The sequence below is a fragment of the Carcharodon carcharias genome, chromosome 15 (genome assembly GCF_017639515.1).
Source record: "Carcharodon carcharias isolate sCarCar2 chromosome 15, sCarCar2.pri, whole genome shotgun sequence".
Taxonomy (NCBI): Eukaryota; Metazoa; Chordata; class Chondrichthyes; order Lamniformes; family Lamnidae; genus Carcharodon; species Carcharodon carcharias.
Window position 1 is genome coordinate 82,091,719 of NC_054481.1, and position 19,399 is coordinate 82,111,117.

General features: G+C 43.4%; 1 protein-coding gene across 1 annotated transcript in view; it reads right to left on the reverse strand.

The window, feature by feature from the left end:
• LOC121288418 (ephrin type-B receptor 2-like) overlaps window positions 1–19,399 on the reverse strand; it is an 848,586-nt gene that overhangs the window by 110,582 nt on the left and 718,605 nt on the right. Inside the window, exon 9 of the mRNA XM_041206952.1 lies at window positions 8,176–8,298. Within this exon, the coding sequence (XP_041062886.1) occupies window positions 8,176–8,298 (123 nt within the window). The remainder of the gene's footprint in view (window positions 1–8,175; window positions 8,299–19,399) is intronic.

Sequence of the window (19,399 nt, forward strand, 5' to 3'; positions counted from 1 at the left end):
CCATCTTGTCCATGCCAGCCCGAGAACACCTAGGTGCCCTTTGTAATCCCACCATCCTGCACCCGACCCATAGCCCTGCAGCTTACAGCACTTAAGGTGCAGAACCAGGTACTTTTTAAAAGAGTTTAGAGTTTCTGCCTCTACCACCAACTTGGGCAGCGAATTCCAGACACCCACTACCCTCTGTGTAAAAAAGTTCTTCCTCATGTACTCCCTACACCTTCTGCCACTTAGCTTCAATCTATGTCCCCTGGTTCTAGAACTCTCCATCAAGAGAAACAATTTTATCCTGTCCACTCTATCTATTCCCCTCATTATTTTGTACACATTAATCAAGTCACCTCTCAGCCTTCTTTGTTCTAAGGAAAATAACCCCAGCCTATCCAATCTCTCCTCGTAGCTACACTATTCTAACCCTGGCAACATTCTTGTAAACCTCCTCTGCATTTTCTCCTGAGCTATTACATCCTTCCTGTAATGTGGTGACCAGAACTGCACACAATACTCCAGTTGTGGCCTCACCAGTGTTTTATACAATTCCAGCATTATATCCTTAATTTTATATTCCATACCTCCGCCAATGAAGGAGAGCATTCCATATGCCTTCTTTACAACCTTGTCTATTTGAACTGCTGCCTTCAGGGACCTGTGTACTTGTACACCAAGATCTCTCACTTCATCTACCCCTCTTAGTATATTCCCATTTAATGTGTAATCCCTGTAACTGTTTGACCTCCCTAAATGTATGACCTCACACTTCTCTATGTTAAAATCCATCTGCCACTTTACCGTCCACTCCACCAACCCATCTATATCATTTTGGAGGTTATGGCTATCCTCTACACTATCCACTACTCGGTCAATCTTTGTGTCATCTGCAAATTTCCAAATCGTGCCCCCCACGTTTACATCCAAATCGCTAATATATAACACAAACAGCAAGGGTCCCAACACCGAGCCCTATGAAACACCACTTGAGACAACTTCCCATTCGCAAGGGCATCCATCGACCTTTACCCTTTGTTTCCTGTTACAAAGCCAACCTTTTATCCATATTGGCCACATTACCCTGAATCCCATGGGCTTTTACTTTCCTGACCAATCTACCATGTGGGACGTGGATTGCTTCAGTATCTGAGGAGTCACGAATGGTGTTGAACATTGTGCAATCATCAGCGAACATCCCCACTTCTGACCTTAGGATGGAAGGAAGGCCACTGATGAAGCAACTGAAGATGGTTGGGCCTAGGACACTACCCTGAGGAACCCATGCAGTGATGTCCTAGAACATGATCGGCCTTCAACAACCAGAGTTGCTGGGTAAAAATCCTGAAACTCTCTCCCTAACAGCACTGTGGGTGTACCTACACCACATGGACTGCAGCGGTTCAAGGAGGTGGCTAACTGCCATCTTCTCAATGCAGCCAGGGATGAGCAATGAATGCAGGCCCAACCAGTGACGCTCACATTTCATGAATGAATAATAAAAATAAACTCCACAACCATCTTCCTTTGTGCTAGGTATGCCTCCAACCAGCGGAGAGTTTTCATCCTGATTCCCATTGACTCCAGTTTTGCTAGGGCTTCTTGACACCACATTCTGACAAATGTGGCCTTGATGTCAAGGACAGTCACTCTGACCTCACTTCTGGAGTTCCGCTCCTTTTCGCATGTTTGGATCAAGGCTGTAATGAGGTCAGGAGCTGAATGGCCCTGGTGGAACCCAAAGTGATTATCATTGAGGAGGTTATTGTTAAGTAAGTGCCACTTGATAGTACTGTCGATGAACCCTTCCATCACTTTATTGATGAGCGTGAGTAGACTGATGGGGCGATAATTGGCCGGGTTGGATTTGTCCTGCTTTGTGTGTACAGGACATACCTGGGCAATTTTCCACATAGCTGCGTAGATGCCAGTGTTGTAGCTGTACTGGAACAGCTTGGCTAGAGGCATGGCAAGTTCTAGAGCACATGTCTTCAGTACTACAACAATGCGATCCTGAATTAATTCATCTTTCAGGGTTCCATATTTGCAATTCTCAAACAGTCAAGATAAATTATTAACGAAGGAATCTATGCTCTCTCCCCATCTTTGGGTACGTCTGTTGAATCTTGCCCTTTCCATAATGGTGTTGCTTCGAAGACTGAAATAAGTGTCAAAGGCTTTTATAGCATCTTCGTATGTTGTCCTGTCTTCGTTTATTGCCCTTGTCTGACCATTATGTCATCTGCACTGCTGCTTATGGTGTTGACCTTTTCCTTGCTCGTCTTCTCTGCTAGTCCTACAGCTGTTCTGTACCTTGTAAACCTACGAAGAATTCTGTGATTCTGTCAGTTCTGAACCTTCTCGCCTTGATCTGGGCCTTCCATGTGGTTGAAGCACTCTGGTAAAGGTAGGAATTTCTCATTGGCTTTTCATCACTCCAGCCTTTCTTTGCATTCTGTTAGTGTTTTTCCCATGCTGTCCTTGTCCTACAGTCTTTTCTCTTGCTTCTTCTCCTAGTCACAGGGCTCTTGTTGCTTTATCTGTCATATTGGTTGTCACCATCTGTTATCATTGTTATGGGTCTTAACTTAGGTTGGCCATGATCAGGATTTATAGATAATGCTGGAGTCAAGGCTTTACCCTTTATTGAGCATTCTACTAACTACGTACAGTACAAGGCTTAGCATAAGGCTTCACACAAAACTATCTCAGCATACTCTGTTGTCATGTGATCTTACATTACTGATGATAACTAAGTATTTACATATTCAATATTAACCCTTCATACTAAAATTGAAAACAAAGCTGAATATACAAGGTTCAGAGGAGAGGTGAAGAAGCAAATAAGTGAAGCAAAGAGGGAGTATAAAAAGATGCTGGCAATTAACATAAAAGGGAATCCCATAGGCATACAGATAGTAAAAAGAATTGATTAGGGACCAAAAAGGGGGGTTATACATGGAGTCAGAGGGCAAAACTGAGATATTTACATTTGTCTTTACCAAGGATGAAGATGTGATGCAGGCTATGGTAAAAGAGGAGGTAATTCAGACAATAAGAGTTAAAAATTGAACAGGAGGAGGTATTGGATAAGTTATCTGTGCTTAAAATTGATAAGGCACAAGGGCCAGATAAGATGCATCAAAGTATACTAAGGAAAGTGAGAATGGAAATAGCAGAGGCACTGGCCATAATTTTTCAGTCTTCCTTAGACACAGTGGTGGTGCCAGAGGACTGGAGAATTGTTATACCCTTATTCAAAAAAGGGCATAAAGATAAGGCCAGTCAGTTTAACCTCAATGGGGAAACTTCTAGAAATAATAACTTGGGACAAAATTAATAGTCACATGGACAAATATGGGTTAATTAAGGAAAGCCAGCATGGATTTCTTAAGGGAAAATCATATTTAACTAACTTGCTGGAGTTTTATGATGAGGTTACAGAGAAGATTGATGAAGGCAATGCAGTTGATGTGGTGTACAGGCACTTCCAAAAGGCATTTGATATAGGGAATTAGACTGTTATCTGAAAAGGAGCAATGTGCAGGGTTACAGGGAGAAGGTGGGGTAATGGCACTAGTGAGTTGTTCTTTTGGAGGTCCGGTGCAGACACGATGGGCCAAATGGTCTCCTCCTGCACTGTAACAATTCTGCCATACACCAACCATTATTAATCACTTCCCCAGAGAGCATCTAGCCGAAGAGTGTGAGCTGGTAGATATCTCTTCACTCATTCGAGTCTCCACTCTGCAAGCATTGGACATCCCTTATCATGGTTATGTCAAGTTCTCCCTGCCTGTCCTCAGCCAAACCTTCTGCAACTTTTGATTTCTGGTAGTTTGTGATACAATAGATACGCCCATCGAGGTGAGGAAGCTGAGGACACCTGAAGTGTTAGGGTCGAATGTGCTAAGGGACTTTTGGGCATCCTGCAGAGCATGTATGGTGACAAGTACATGCAGTACATTAGGAGCATGGCAGCAGGAGACCAAGAGTTCTCAAGCTTGCTTCCTGCTCTCAAGATGCACTAACCATACCTGACTGAATAGCCAGGAATTGGAGCATTCCTTTACACACTCACAATATCACTGTCTCCAAAGGATCATGCCAGCTGTCGCCAACTCGGCAACATCATGCCCTATTAAATTGTCACACTTCTCATGTAGCTATCAACTAGTCTAACTCTTGAAGCAGTTCCAGTCAACGTGGGAGAGAAGGGTAGAATATCCAGGCTGATCACAAACTTCAGTGATAAAGACAGTTGCATTCAAACAAAAACTTCCATAGGTGAATTAAGCCGGCAGCTATTGTTGAGAAGGGATCTACCAGGATGAATATCTCCCACCTTATCACAAAGGAGGACCTCAAGCAGTTACAGCTTGGTGACATCAGTAGACTTCACTTCTCCTGGAAAATTAAACATCCACCTACCCAATGCCACCAAACAGACCCACAAACTGTTGAGTGGCTGGAAAAGGATCAGGGAGGAAGATGGTATTCTCTATTGATTTCTTCAGGACAACGGGTGAGGGGTGAAGCAACTCATCCTTCCCGACAGGCTCAACCTTCAAGTATTGAAAGCGATTCACAATCAGCAGGGCACCAAGCATCAGAAGAAGACAACGGCACTGACAAGAAAGTGGTGTTACTGGCCAGGGATGGCTGCTGATATTGCCAACTACTGTCGGAACTGTGAAAGCCCTGAGGTGAGGAAGATACCCTCTGTAGTCTGAAGGGTAGGGTAAGGTGATCCAGCTCATGTGGTAGAGGGAAATCAGCAATAGGAATGCCTCAAGAACACCAGCTCCCAGTCCTGTTTCTTTGCTGTGATCATGAGCAGTCACTTCTGCTGGACGCAAGGCATCCCTGCTCCCACTGCTTTACGGCCAAGTCTGCTCCCCGGCTGGTTCAAGACCAGGAGTTGAGCTCTTGATGTTTTACTTGTGCGTTTGGAGTGTCAGGCCATAGTTGTTCATCATATGATCTTCATTTCTTTAAATTAAGCTTCTTCATGAATGTACTTATGCTGTTGGAAAAAGGGATCACTGTGCTGCAACTTACATGTAATGTAGTCTGAGTGCTTTCATCCTGCATTTCATTAATATACTTAGTTATCTGAGACAACAGTAGTTAACTGTCAATCAACTGAAAATGCTTGCCTGAATAAGTGTTAGTTACTTAACTGTGGTAACTTGGATGTGAGGCATTAGCTCTTGGTGTAAGTGGACACTGTTGCTACCACACAGAGCAGGGAGCAGAGTTATCGAGGAATAGAGTGTTTCATGAACTGAGTGGTAAGTTGGGAATTTGGTGCATGTGGCAATTCAGAGCAGGGGGTGGGAAGGAATTTTATTCTTTTGTTTTACCTTCAGTAGCTTGGTGAGTGTTTTTCTTTTGTCTCCAAGCTAGGAGAATGTAAATTATTGTTACTTTGGCTAACTAGTTACTAATTTAAAAAAAGTAATCAAATAAATAAATAAGGTTAGACATATATGGCATGGAAGGGGGTGTCCCATGACTACAATTTGTGGGGATCTGTGGAATGCACTCCAATCCTGCACAACCACATCTGCAGCAAGTATCTGAAGCTTGAGCAACTTTAGTTCAGAATTACTAAGCTGGAATCTGAGCTGCAGGCATTGTGGGGCATCTGGAAGGGAGAGAGTTAAATGGACACTTTGTTCCCTTAGAAATTTAGAGAAGAAGTAGAACTTTAGAGTTGGTCAACGGTCAGGAGCAGGAGGTTGTGACTGCGAGTCAGGCAAGTATGGGGTTTTAGGATGTAGTGATGATGGAGCCTCAGCCCTTGACTTTGATCAACAGGTACGAGATATTGTGTGGATGAGCAAACTGCCCATGGCATCATGAAGGAGTGGGGGGAGTGAAAAGGAATAGGCCACAGTATAGTCAGGGGGATAGATACTGTGCTTTGCAGTTGTGACCAGGAGCTGCAAAGGCTGTGTTGTCTGCCGGGTGCCAGGGTTAGAGACATCTCCTTGTGGCTGGAGATGGACTTGGATTGGGAGGGGGAGGATCCAGTTGTCATGGTCCATGTATGAACCAATTACGTATGTAGAAGCAAGAATGATAACCTGCTGAGAGAGTTTGAGAAATTATGGTCCAAATTAAAATTACCTCCAAGGTAATAGCCCAGTTTTATTCCTTTTTAACTTTTCTGTTGCAGTTTGGCAGTGCTAAGTGGTTTGTTAAGCCATTTCAAACGGCATTTAAGAGACAATCACATAATATAGATCTGGAGTCTCATGTAGGCCAGGCCAGGTAAGGATGGCAGATTTCTTTCACTGAAGGACACCAGTGAACCAGATGGACTTTGGCAACAATTGATGACAGTTTCATGGTCACTATTACCGAGACTAGCTTTCCATTCCAGATTTTATTAATTATTGAATGCTGTGGTGGGATTTGAATCCATGTCCCGAGAGTATTAGGCTAGGCCTCTGGATTACTTCTCCAGTAATATTACCATTACTCTATCAATGATCCAACTAATATCTTCTTCAAAAACCACATCACCTCTTTGCCTTTATATTCATTTTCCCAATGTGTAAAATCTAGAAGCTCTATTTGTCTTTTGTGACCTTTTCTGCACATTTTTTACTCTTAAAGATCTATATATTTGCAGCCTTATATTTTATGTTCTTCCACTCCAGTCACCATTTTATGAAATTTTAGCCAATGTGAATCTGTCATCAACAAGTCTAACCAATCCTTGGGATCCTGCAGCTGGTGGGGTGGCCTACACCGCTGGGGTCCACCTTAAGCTTGGGCTATGTATGCCTTCTCCTCTTTGTAGGATTTTCTATAATTCTCTCCTGCTCTGCTATTCTGTTGTAACTTCTGGACCCATCTTTTGTTTCTTGATCACCCCTTTTGTTTTGTATGATCAGCCCAACTGCTACTCCCCATCCACCGCCCTATCGGAGATCTTGGGCAGAATTTTTCCGTCGGCATGTTGGGGGCGGGGCTCGCTTGCCGATGTGAAAATTATGCGGGATGACGTTGGGTGGAGCCCCCGACGTCATCCTGCCTCATTTAAATATTCAGGAAGGCAGAGGGACAGCTGTCCGCCCGCTGACCTGTCAATGGCCAATTGAGGCCACTGACAGGGTAGTTAAATCAATTAAAGGCCCTGCCCGTCCAACCTTAAGGTTGCCGGGCAGGCCAGGAGCCCTAGAGGGCTCCTGAGAAAACATGAAAACTCATCCACCGGCGGGATGAGGTTTCATGTCGGTTTTATAAAACTTTAATAAAGTTTCAGTGATATTTATTAACATGTCCTATCTCGTGTGACATTGTCACATGAAGGGGACGTGTTGATAATTTTTTTAGTTTTCTACATTTTAACTTACAAAAACATTCAGCGCTCTTCCTGAGGCAGCACTTAGTCTCAGGGAGATCTGTGCTCTTTCGTGCGCATGCGTGATAGAGCGCACTCTGACAGTTGGGGAATCCCCCCCCCCACCGCCCGCACAGGAAGTGCATAGCACCTCCCTCTGGGCGTCACGCTGGGAGGGCCTTAGTTGGCCCACCCACTTAAAATGGCGGTGGGGCCCATTTCGGCAGCGGGGATTGGCTGCCCACCCACCGCCGAACCGGTGGGGCCCGCCCGCCCATCAAATTCTGCCCCTCATTTTTTTCCCTTTCCATGGCTCTCTTTCTCTGCTTTTTCACATGTTACAATGGGTCACCACAATGTTCCTTCTCCATTGATATCACCAATCATTTTCAGATTTGATATGCAGTTTTACAGGCACATGTCCTTCCTGCTGCTAATTCTCCCCATTTCTCCAGGCTGAGACTGGCACCTTTAGACACTGGCTTCTTCCATGGCCAACAAGTCATGGAGTGGGGCACACCCTGGAACCTCTGGGCCCAGGGGCTGGGGAACTGCTCCCTCAGCCACCAGATCCGATTTACTTTCCCTAGCTCTGTACTTGTTTATTAATCCTTTATTTTTTGAAGTTCTGATGTCATTGACCTGAAACATTAAATTTGTCCTTCTCTCGACAGATGCTGCCTCACCTGCTGAGCATTTTCTGTTTCATTTCTCACCAACACTGGGTTGCATTTACCACTCTCAATAGTAGGTTACACTGACCTGAAGGAATACAGGAAATCGTTTCACTCCTTTTAAAAAAAAACAAAGTAATTGTGTGAACAGATAGATACCTGCGCCAATGACCTGTTCAATCTTCACAGTGGATATGTCAATCTCTTTGGCAAATTCTCTTACAGCCTCATTGGGATCTTCATAGGTGAACGGATCGATATAGATCTTCATACCAGGTGTCACTGCAAAGAGAAAATTGACTTGTGAGAATGTTGAAGGGTGAACAGTTAGATATTAGAGTGCCAGGAACTCTGTCAGAATGTCAGAATGGTTGCAAATCAAATGACTAAATCTACAGAGCAAAAATATTAATTCAAAATGTACTCAATCAAGTCATATTTCAATTCTAAAAAGGTCAATGTGTGTTACAAGACATGTGATAGCATTGTTATGATTTTAAAATCTGAATGGGAGTTGGCCAACATATTAGAAAAGCCTGAGGAATCTTGGGCTTCATAAACAGAGACATTCAGGACAAAGCAGGGAAGTTATACTGAGCCCTGTGGTGATCCAAGAAAAAATATGCTTTGGGAAAAGCCTGTATTTTCTTTTTGTGCAATGTCACCTTTAAGGCCAGGATGAACTGGGGAGTATTCTGAAAGAGGCTAACTGGTTTCCTGATTGTGATTTGATTACGTTCCAAGAAATTCCCATGTGACTGAGGCTACTTTGGGGGATGAACAACAAAGAAGCAAAGGTAAGTAGGAAGCTAATTGCAGTGGGGTGGGGTCAGCTTGAGTTTTTTGTTTGGCAGTTCAGAAGATACTGAAAATTTAGGTAAGATAAAACAAACAAGGTTCTTTCCAAATGGAACAGTTTTCTGTTTGGCAGTTTTTGAGCAGATCCTTGTGGTGAAGCAGGTCTCTGAGAATAGAGCAGAGACTAAGTTAATGCATATGTTATTCAGTTGGAAAATGGAGAGCTGAAGACAGGAAGGGCAAGGGATTGTGGATTGAACAAGACCTATTGCTGCTGTTTTAGTATTGCCAGATTGATTAAAGAGCACAGAGGAGAGTCTGTGGGGACTCTGTGCCATCAAGACTGTCATGACCAGAGTAAGAGTAAAAGTACATTTTTTACATCTTGACCATGTCTAAAGACGTCAGATGGAAAATGACTGCTGCTGAATTTGACTTAAGGACCAAAACAATTGAGAGGGCAGAAAGAAATCCTACATAGTGGAGGCCAAGTTAGGAAGACTGGTGAGATTGCACATGATGCCATATTTGTGTCGAAAGTAACATGAGTGCTTGTAACTACGTAGGCATATCTTTGTTGCATTGACTATTTAAAGTGAAATACATCTCTTTGTTTGAAATATCCTTTACCTGTTAATTAATGTTTGAATTATGTTGATTTTAGTTGGCTTGTTAAAGAAAAAGTTTTATAAAATGAAATCCTGGTCTTTCCCTTGGCATCATGGAGATTAGTGTATTTTTATAAATATTTTATACATTTTTATAAATAAACACACTACCTGCGATGATGGTGTAAATGCAGGTGATCAATAATTTATAAAAATAAATTTAAAATTTATTGGTCCCTCCAGGGATTGGAACAACCCTTATATAAAGCTTTGGTTATGCTACAAAAAGATTCTTGCACTCAATTTGAGTTACTACACTTTAGGAAGGATGTGAGGATCTAAGTTGGAGCAGAGGAGATTTACCAAAAAGGTTCCAAGGATGAGGTATTTTAGCTACAAGGTTAGGTTGGAGAATCTTGGGTTGTTATCCTTTGAGAAGAGGAGATTGAGGGAAGATTGAATAGAAATGTACAATATTATGACAGGTTTAGATATGGTCAACAAAGAAAAGCTGTTCCCATTAGCTGCTGGGTGGTGAGGGGACAACACAGATTTAAGGTTCTGGGTAAGAGTTGCAGGGGGAATGTGAGGGAGAACCCTTATCTGTGGTGGTGATGACCTGGAACTCAACTACCTACAAGGATGATGTAAACAATAATTTCAAAAGGAAATTAGATGGTCATTTGAGGGAAATAAACTTGCTGGACCTAGGGATAGAGTGGGGAATGGGACTGACTGGATTGCTGTACAGAGACCTGGCATGGACTTGATGGGCCAAATGGCATCCTTCTGTGCCATAATAACTATGAAACTGAGCTCTGTTTGGGCCAAAGTTGTGATGATGTCTGGAGCCAAGTGGTCCCGAACTGGGCATCATTGAGTCTAGTTGGTGATTAAATGCTGCTTAAATGTGGATGACATATTTCATCACTTTCTGATGATTGAGAGCAGACTGATGGGTCAGTAATTTATTGCACTGGATTTGTTCTGCTTTCTGTGGACAAAACATACCTGGGAAATACTGGGAAGATGCCAGTGTTGCAGCTATGCTGGAACAGCTTGGCTGGGAGCACAACTAGTTCTGCAGCACAATTGTTCAGTACTACAGCCGTAGCCTTCACTGCATTCATTTTGCTCAGCCATTCCTTAATATCATGTTGAGTGAAGTGAATTGGATGAAGACTGCCAGCTGTGATGCTGGGGGATTTGAGGAAGCAGCTGATGTGCAGCCAACAACAATGAATCATGAAGATAGGAACATAGGAACATGAGTTGGCCATTTACTCTTTTGAAATTGCTACACTATTTGATGCAATCACATTCTAACTCTGTATTTTTGCTTTGCCCCAAATCCTTCAAAATTTTTGGTTAACAAAAATTTATCAATCACAGATTTGAAATTAACTATTGATCTAACATCAATTGCTGCCAGCAGAAGAGAGTTTCAAACTTCCACCATCCTTTGAGTGTAGAAGCATTTCAGACTTTAGCTCCTGAAAGATCTGGCTTTAATTTTTAAACTAATTCACACCAGTCCTAAACTCCCAATCAATGGAAATGTTTTCTCTCTAACTTAAAAACTTTGATCAGATTATCCTTCAGCTCCGGAAAATTCATTTTCTTAGGGCAGCACGTCCTAGGGCCAACCAGAGAGCAGTATTCTAAATCTGGTAATGTGCAATGAGATAGGATTAATTAATGATGTCATAGTAAAAGCGCTGCTGGGTAGTAGTGATCATAACATGATTAAATTTCATATACAGTTCATGGGAGAGAAAGGTGAGTCTAAGACTAGTGTTTTGAACTTAAATAAGGGCAATAATGAGTTTCTACAGGTATTTAAAAAGGAAAAGTGTAAGTAAGGTGAATGTTGGTCCTCTACAAAGTGAGCCTGGGGAGTTAATAATGGAAAATAAGGATATTTTGCACCAATCTTCACTGTAGAGGATACAAATAACATCCCAGAAATACAAAACAAAAACAGAATTACCTGGAAAAACTCAGCAGGTCTGGCAGCATCGGCGGAGAAGAAAAGAGTTGACATTTCGAGTCCTCATGACCAGTTCTGCTGAAGAGTCATGAGGACTCGAAACGTCAACTCTTTTCTTCTCCGCGATGCTGCCAGACCTGCTGAGTTTTTCCAGGTAATTCTGTTTTTGTTTTGGATTTCCAGCATCTGCATTTTTTTGTTTTTATTCCAGAAATACATGTGCATCAAGAGGTGAAACAGAGGGAGGAAATTAAAACAACTACAATCACCAGGGAAAGGATACTGAGAAAATTATTCTAACTAAAAGCTGACAAGTCCCCAGGCCCCAATGGACTTCATCCTCAGGTCTTAAAAGAAAGAGCTGCTGAACAGCATTGGTTTTAATTTTCCAAAATTCCCTAGATTCTGGAAAGGTCTCATCAGATCAGAAAATAGCAAATGTAACTCCTCTGTTCAAGATAGGAGGGAGACAGAAAGCAGGGGACTACATGCCAGGTAGTTTAACATCTGTCATAGGGAAAATACTCAAATCTATTACTAAGGCGGTTATGGCAGGCCATTTAGAAAAGCTCAATGAAATCACGCAGAGTCAACATGGTTTCGTGTAAGTCTTTCCCTATCAGCACACAGCCTCTCCATCAGCAAGTCCTCACTTGTGCCTCCTCATGGTGACACAAGGAAACTGGCTCCCTCGCAACCCCAGGCTAAAGCTTCAGAGGAACTTGGAGGATGTTCTGTCCCTCAGGCATGCAGCGTGCAGGCCCACTGGCACTCATGAACCAAACTCCCAGCTGTGGGCAAATTGCCTTGTGGATACCTCAGGAGAGTTGAAGGATAAGGGAGTAAACCCTGACAAACATCTGGATTGGAACCCAAAGGCTGACTGGTGTTTAAATAGGTCATCTTTCTGGCAAATCCCGAAACCAACCATAATGCTTTGCATTCCTTTGGATGCAGAGGGGGTCCCTGATGTTTGGGCAGCCCAGGCTCATCATAAATATTGCCCATTTTGCACCTTGGAGAGGAAACTCCAATTTTGCTGCAGTTGCAAGTGAAACACCCAACTCGATTGGAGTAGGGATGGATGCTACAGGTTGGTTCTGATGGTGGGAGGGACCATCGTGTCCCACTGGTCAGCCACTGCCCATCTCAAGTTAAGCAGCCCCTGATTTAGTAAGGTATTAAGGTGCTGACCTGCCACGGTCCCTCTGCTTCAACGGTCGCTTGAAGTTTGGAGTCTCTGCTCAACCGGACAACGGAATCGATCACACCAGGCAAACAAACAAAAAGAAAATGCCAATTCCTCGATTGGCAAACTGGAACATCAGGACCATGTGCACGGGACTGACAGATGATTTGCAGCTGCTCAGTAATGGACACTAGACAGCTGTGGTCGACATGGAGCTTAATAGGCTGAACATTGACATAGCTTCTCTACTAGGGACCAGGCTCGCCGAGAGCAGATCACTGAAAGCAAAACATCACACGTTCATCTGGCAGAGGCAGAGTCCAGAGGAAACACATGAGCAGGGCGTAGGCTTTGCTGTAACAAACTCACTACCCTCTATGAGAGCACCCCCAATAAATGGTTCAGAATGTGTTCTCTCCATCCACCTCTCAACTCACACAGGGCCAGTTAACCTCATGAGTAGCTATGCACCAACGCTGTGCTCCACTACAGAGGTGAAAGACCAGTTCTATGAGGAATTTGACACTGCTATCAGCAGAATCCCAAAAACAGAATATCTTTATCTACTGGGGGATTTCAACACACTAATGGACCATGAGGCGTGGCCCTTCTGCCTCAGACATCATGGCCTGGGAAAGATAAATGAAAACGGACAGAGACTACTTACTGCTACCATGAGCTTTTTGTAACTAACACCTTCTTTCAGAATGAATCATGCCACAAGGTGTCATTGGCACCAGCTGGATCTGATCATCACTAAACGTGACTCGCTGAACGACGTCTTCAATGCACACAGCTACCACAGCACTGACTGTGAGACAGATCACTCCTTGGTGTGTGCCAGTGTGAGGGTACAACTCTTGAAGCTTTCCATTCAAAGCAGAAATGCTGCCCTCGCATCAATATCAGCCATACTGATTGTCCAGATAAAACCAACAGCTCCACAACTTGATTGAACAGATGCTCTCTGGCATTCCCACAGAGAGCTGAAGTAAAATGGAAAATATTTTGAGACACCATCTATTAATACCACACTCAACTATTGGAAGCAAAAGTGGAAAATTGCTGACTGGTTCGAGGCTAACACCACTGTGATGAAGCCAAGGAGTCCAGGCGAAAGATCCGAGTGAGAAGACTCTGAATGCAATAAGAGCTGCTTGATGTAAAGTCCAACAGATTGCTTGACAGTGCACCAAACTCTGCCAGAATATTCAAATGTCCTCCAACATGTCAGGGAATATCAGGAGCATATATAAAGGGGTCAAAAAGGCCACACGTCCATCAGAAAACAAAATGGCTCCACTGAAAACAAGGCATGGGATGTTGTAAACATTTGGAAAAATGGATGAACACTACCTTGAATTGTACTTTAGAGAGAACACTGTCACTGAGGAAGCTTGAGATACCATACAAAGCCTGCCTGTAATGGCAGAGCTGGATATCGAACCCACAGTGAAGGAGCTTAGCAAAGCTCCAGGTGTTGATGTACTACCTGAACTCATGAAGTATGGGAAACCAGCACCCCTGCAGCACCTGCACGAATCTCCCTTAGCGGCTGCAACAATGAGTGAGGCACCTCCATGTTGAGCATGGTGGGAAAAGTATTTGCCCATGTTCACCCTTGTCAGACCGAAGATCCTGGTTGAACACATCTACCCCAAATCCCAGTGTGGTTTCAGAACTGGAACATCCACAACTTACATGATCTTCTCAGTCCAAAAGCTCAAGAGAAATGCTGTGAACAAAGGAGACCACTAGATATTATCTTCATTAATCTTACCAATGCATTCGGCCATGTGAGCAGGGGCTGTCTAGTTATGTTGCTGGGGAAAATTGGCTGCTCATCAGAGCTGCTCAAGGTGATCTCCTCTTTCCATGACAACATGATGGGTAAAGACAGCTATGATGGGGGTAACGTCAGAACCATTTGGGATCCACAGTGGGGTCAAACAGGGTTGTGTTCTGGCACCAACACTCTTTAGAATATTCTCCTCTTTGCTGCTGTCATATGCCTTCAGGTCATTTACAGAGGGTGTCTACTTACATACCAGATCTGATGGATCTTAAGGCTGAACAGTTTCCAACACAAAAGTGCACCAAGTCCTCATCAGAGAGTTGCTCTGTGCTGACGATGCCGCACTAACATTCCACACCGAGGAACACCTTCAGGGTCAAATGGTCAGACCCTCCTTTGGCTGTAAAGAGTTTGGTTTGACCATCAGCATCAGGAAGACAAATGTCATGGTCTAGGATGTTGCCGTACTGCCATCTATCAGTGCTATGTTATAGTACAGAAGGTGGTATTTGCCAGGATGACCAAATCCACAAAGGAAACTTGGCCTTGCTATCACACCAGTTTTGCAATTTGTATTTATTAAGATAAGATTTGTGCACTGAATTCAGGAGTAATGAGTCCACTAACGCCTTTAGAGATTTTTAAAATTAAAACATTTATTAACAAAATAATAAAATACATGCACAAGATTACAGTTACACCATTACTTATTATATCAAATCCCAACATTTCTAATTAACCTGACTCTCAACAACACACCCCCTTTAAGGCAACAGTCCAAAATAGATTTTAAATTTAGACCAGCAGTCCAGTAAGCTTACCACAGGGACACACTCAACAGTCGGCAGGCAGTCCAGTAAGTTTACCACAGGGACCCACTCAACAGTTGACAGGAGGTCCAGTAAGCTTACCACAAGGGCCCACTCAACAGTCGACAGGTAGTCCAGTAAGCTTACCACAGGGACCCACTCGACAATCAAATTCCAAAGGTTTTTAACACATCTTTGGTTACTGGAACAGACTTCTGCAAAGTGGCTAGAGGCTGTTTCCCAAAATCTGTTTCACACGGTGTATCTTTTAGATCTTACATAGCCAACCATGATACAACATTCTATCCTTCTCTAAATATATTTCTTCCTCTTTAATCTGTAAATTCCATTACTCCTATGTCTTGAAATTTGCTTTTCCCATAATATAAAAATCTTTCATGTTGTCAATATGGCCTTTTCTTTGGAAAAAATAAATGTAATAACCTTGCCCTATTTATCTTGTCAGTTGTAAAACTTTATCATGTTTCTTTGAAAACCAAATCACTCCCTGCTTATCTTAACATGCAAATTTCATTCACAGCCTATCTGCTGAGACTTTTACTCTTTTTACACCCAATTCTTTTAATCATTTCAACCTTGAAGTCTTTCTGACTCTAATTCAATTAAATCAGCCACACACACACAAACAAAAGCCTACTTTACAATACCCACAATAATATTATAAAAATATGGTAGTTTCATCACAATGTGACCCTGGAGGTTGTTGATAGCTTCACATATCTCGGCTCCACAATCACCAGCAATGTCATTTGATGATGAAATCAACACACACATTGCAAAAGCTGCAGCTGTTATTTCCACTCTGAGAAAGAGTGTGGAACAATAGCAACCTGATTGAGAACACCAAACTGCGAGTCTACCAAGCCTGTGTCCTCAGTGCACTCTTCTACAGCGCTGAGACCTGGATAACAGATTCTAGGCAGGAGAAAAGATTGAACAGTTTCCACCTTCACTATCTCAGACGTATCCTCGGCATCTCTTGTCAGGGCAAGGTCACCAATTCAGAGGTCCTAGAGCCATGCTATTTCCATCAGTATACACTTATTGTTAAAGTATTGAAGTCCATGCTGGCTCAGCTATGTTTATTGGATGGATGACAGCCATTTACCAAAAGACATTCTGTATGGAGAACTGGTCATTGGGTCTGAAACTGATTTGTATCCATACCTCTATTACAAGGACATCTGCAAGGGAGATATGAAGATGACGGACATTGACACTGGCAACTGGGAGACAGTTACCCACGCAGGCTGACTGGAACGACATTGGAAGAGGCAAACAGAAACAAAAGGCTCAGCTGACTAAGAGGAAGGCCCAGAGAAAACAGAGGGCAGCGAGTCACACACCTTCTCAGCCCACTGTCTTCCTCTGCAGTACGTGCTACAGAGACTGCCATGCCACAGTGGGGCTCCTGAGCCACTCCAGGTGATGCTTAACACCGAGTTGACCACCGTGGTGCAAGCTATGGTCTTATGAGAAAGAAGGTTGTCACATACAGAGAGGGTGCAGAAAAGATTCAAGCGAATGGTTCAAAGTATAAGGAACTTCAGTTGTGTAGATAGATTGGAGAAGCTGGGGCTGTTCTACTTGGGGAACAGAAGATTGAGAGGAGATTTGTTGGAGGTATCCAAAATCATGAGTGGTCTGGACAGAGTAGATAGGGAGAAACTATTCCCAAAGGGCATTGATTTTAGAGAACTGACAAAAGAAGCAATGGCGACATTAAGAAAAACATTTTTATGTAGCTAGAGGTTAGGATCGAGAATGCAGTGCCTGAGAATGTGGTGGAGACAAATTCAACCATGGTTTTCAAATGGGAATTGGATTATCTGAAGAGGAAAAATGTGCAGGGGGAAAAAGTAGGGATGTAGAACTAAGTGAATTGCTCTTGCAGAGAGCCAGCACAGAATCAATAACCTGAATGGCCTCCTTCTATGCTGTAACCATTCTATGATACTGCTTCTAAAGCCTGCACTCTGGATCTCAATACCCAATGGGAGGTTTTACTCCAGGTGCCCAAAGATCTGCCTGCTCAGTCATATGAAGATTCAAGGTAGAAACTTCAAACTTTCAATCGCTGGCTGTCCCTCGATTTTGAAGATGATAACTAATCTCTTTAATTAATACTGCCAACCTCCTCTTTTCTTTTCTTTCCTATCTTTACTGAAAATCTTGTATCCAGAAATATTTTGTATCCAGTCCAGCCCTTTTTTGAGGCAGGTCTCCATTATCACCACGGAGTCAAATTTCCATTAGTGGCTATTTGTGTCTATGCTCCGTTGAGTAAGACGATGTGCATCTCGCAAATGCTTCAATGACCAGCTGAAAAGACACCTCTCTGCACCTTACATTGATTAACAGGTGTGGGGACAGGAGGTTGCCAGCAGAAATAACCAGAAAGCAACGTAAAAGTTTGAAAGAAACAGATCTGAGGCTGCTGAAGAAAGGCAAGTAGTATGCTAAAATCAGAGCCCCACCAAATCAGGAGTTTCAGTGCCCTAACTGCTTTCGAGCCTGCAGATCAAGAATTGGTCTCTACAGTCACCAATGGTCCTGCCATCAGGAGTGAGAAGCCTTCCAATGATCTTCACCTATGAAGACCCCACCACCATCATGTTCTTGTACACCAGTCATTGAAGGTAAGCATGCAGGTGCAGCAGGCAGTAAAGAAGGCAAATGTAATGTTGGCCTTCATAGCCAGAGGATTCGAGTACAGGAAAAGGGATGTCTTGCTGCAATTGCATAGGGCCTTGGTGAGACCACACCTGGAATATTGTGTGCAGTTTTGGTCTCCTTATCTGAGGAAGGATGTACTTGCAATAGAAGGAGTGCAGCGAAGGTTTACCCGACTGATTCCTGGGATGGCGGGACTGACATATGAGAGATTGAGCCGATTAGGATTATATTCACTGGAGTTCAGAAGAATGAGGGGGGATCTCATAAAAACCTATAAAATTCTAACAGGACCAGACAGGGTAGATGCAGGTAGGATATTCCCGATGGTGGGGGAGTCCAGAACCAGGGGTCACAGTCTGAGGATATGGGATAGACCATTTAGGACTGAGATGAGGAGAAATTTCTTCACCCAAAGAGTGGTGAGCCTGTAGAATTCGTTACCACAGAAAGTAGTTGAGACCAAAACATTGTATGTTTTCAAGAAGGAGTTAGATATAGCTCTTGGAGCAAAAGGGATCAAAGGGTATGGGGAGAAAACGGGTGCAGGCTATTGAGTTGGATGATCAGCCATGATCATAATGAATGGCAGAGCAGGCTCGAAGGGCCGAATGGCCTACTCCTGCTCCTAGATTCTATGTTTCTATCATCATTTGTGCCTGCAGCTCATTATCCTTAGTTACTATGCTCGATGTGTTTACATGCATACACTGTAAACCCTAATTTACACCTTATTATACTGCCTCTCGTTATGACCCCATCTAATACCTTGCTATTTCTTGCTCTAGTGCTATGTTTCTCTTTGAATTCTTCATGCACTTTGTTTCTCCTCTCTAATGTTACATTCTGGTGCCCATTGGCCTGCCAACTTAGTTTAATCTCCTCCAAGCGGCACTAGAAAATTACCCCACCAGTACATTGGTGCCAGCCCTGTTTAGGTGCAACCCATCATGATTGTGCAGGTCCCCCCACCTCCAGGATTCCAAGGCACCCCCCCCCTCCCCGTAACCCAGCATCATCTCTCCAGCCTTGCATTCATCTGCTCTATCCTTCTATTTTTAAATTCACTAGCACATGGCACCAAGAATAATCTGCTTTTGAGCTCTTGATTGCTAGTCTCTTTCCTGGCTCCCTAAAATCTGCCTTTCATCTGTCTTTCTACTTATATTGTTGGTACCGATGTGGAACACAACCGTTGGCTGCTTACCCTTCCCTCTCAGGGTGCTCTGCAGCTGCACAGTGACATCCTTGACCCTAGCTCCAGTCAGGCAACATAACCATCCCGGGTTCACAACTGTGGCCACAGGAATGTCTGTCTGCTCCCCTAACTTTAGAATCCTTATCACTATCGTTTTCCTAATACTTGTCCTGCTCCATTGTACAGCCATGGACACGGCGCTGTTTGCAATCCCCAGAGGAACCACCAGTGAATACTGGAATGTGAGGCGCACTTAGGGAATTCCTGAAATACCTACCTGGTCCTGCTTGACTGTCTGCGAT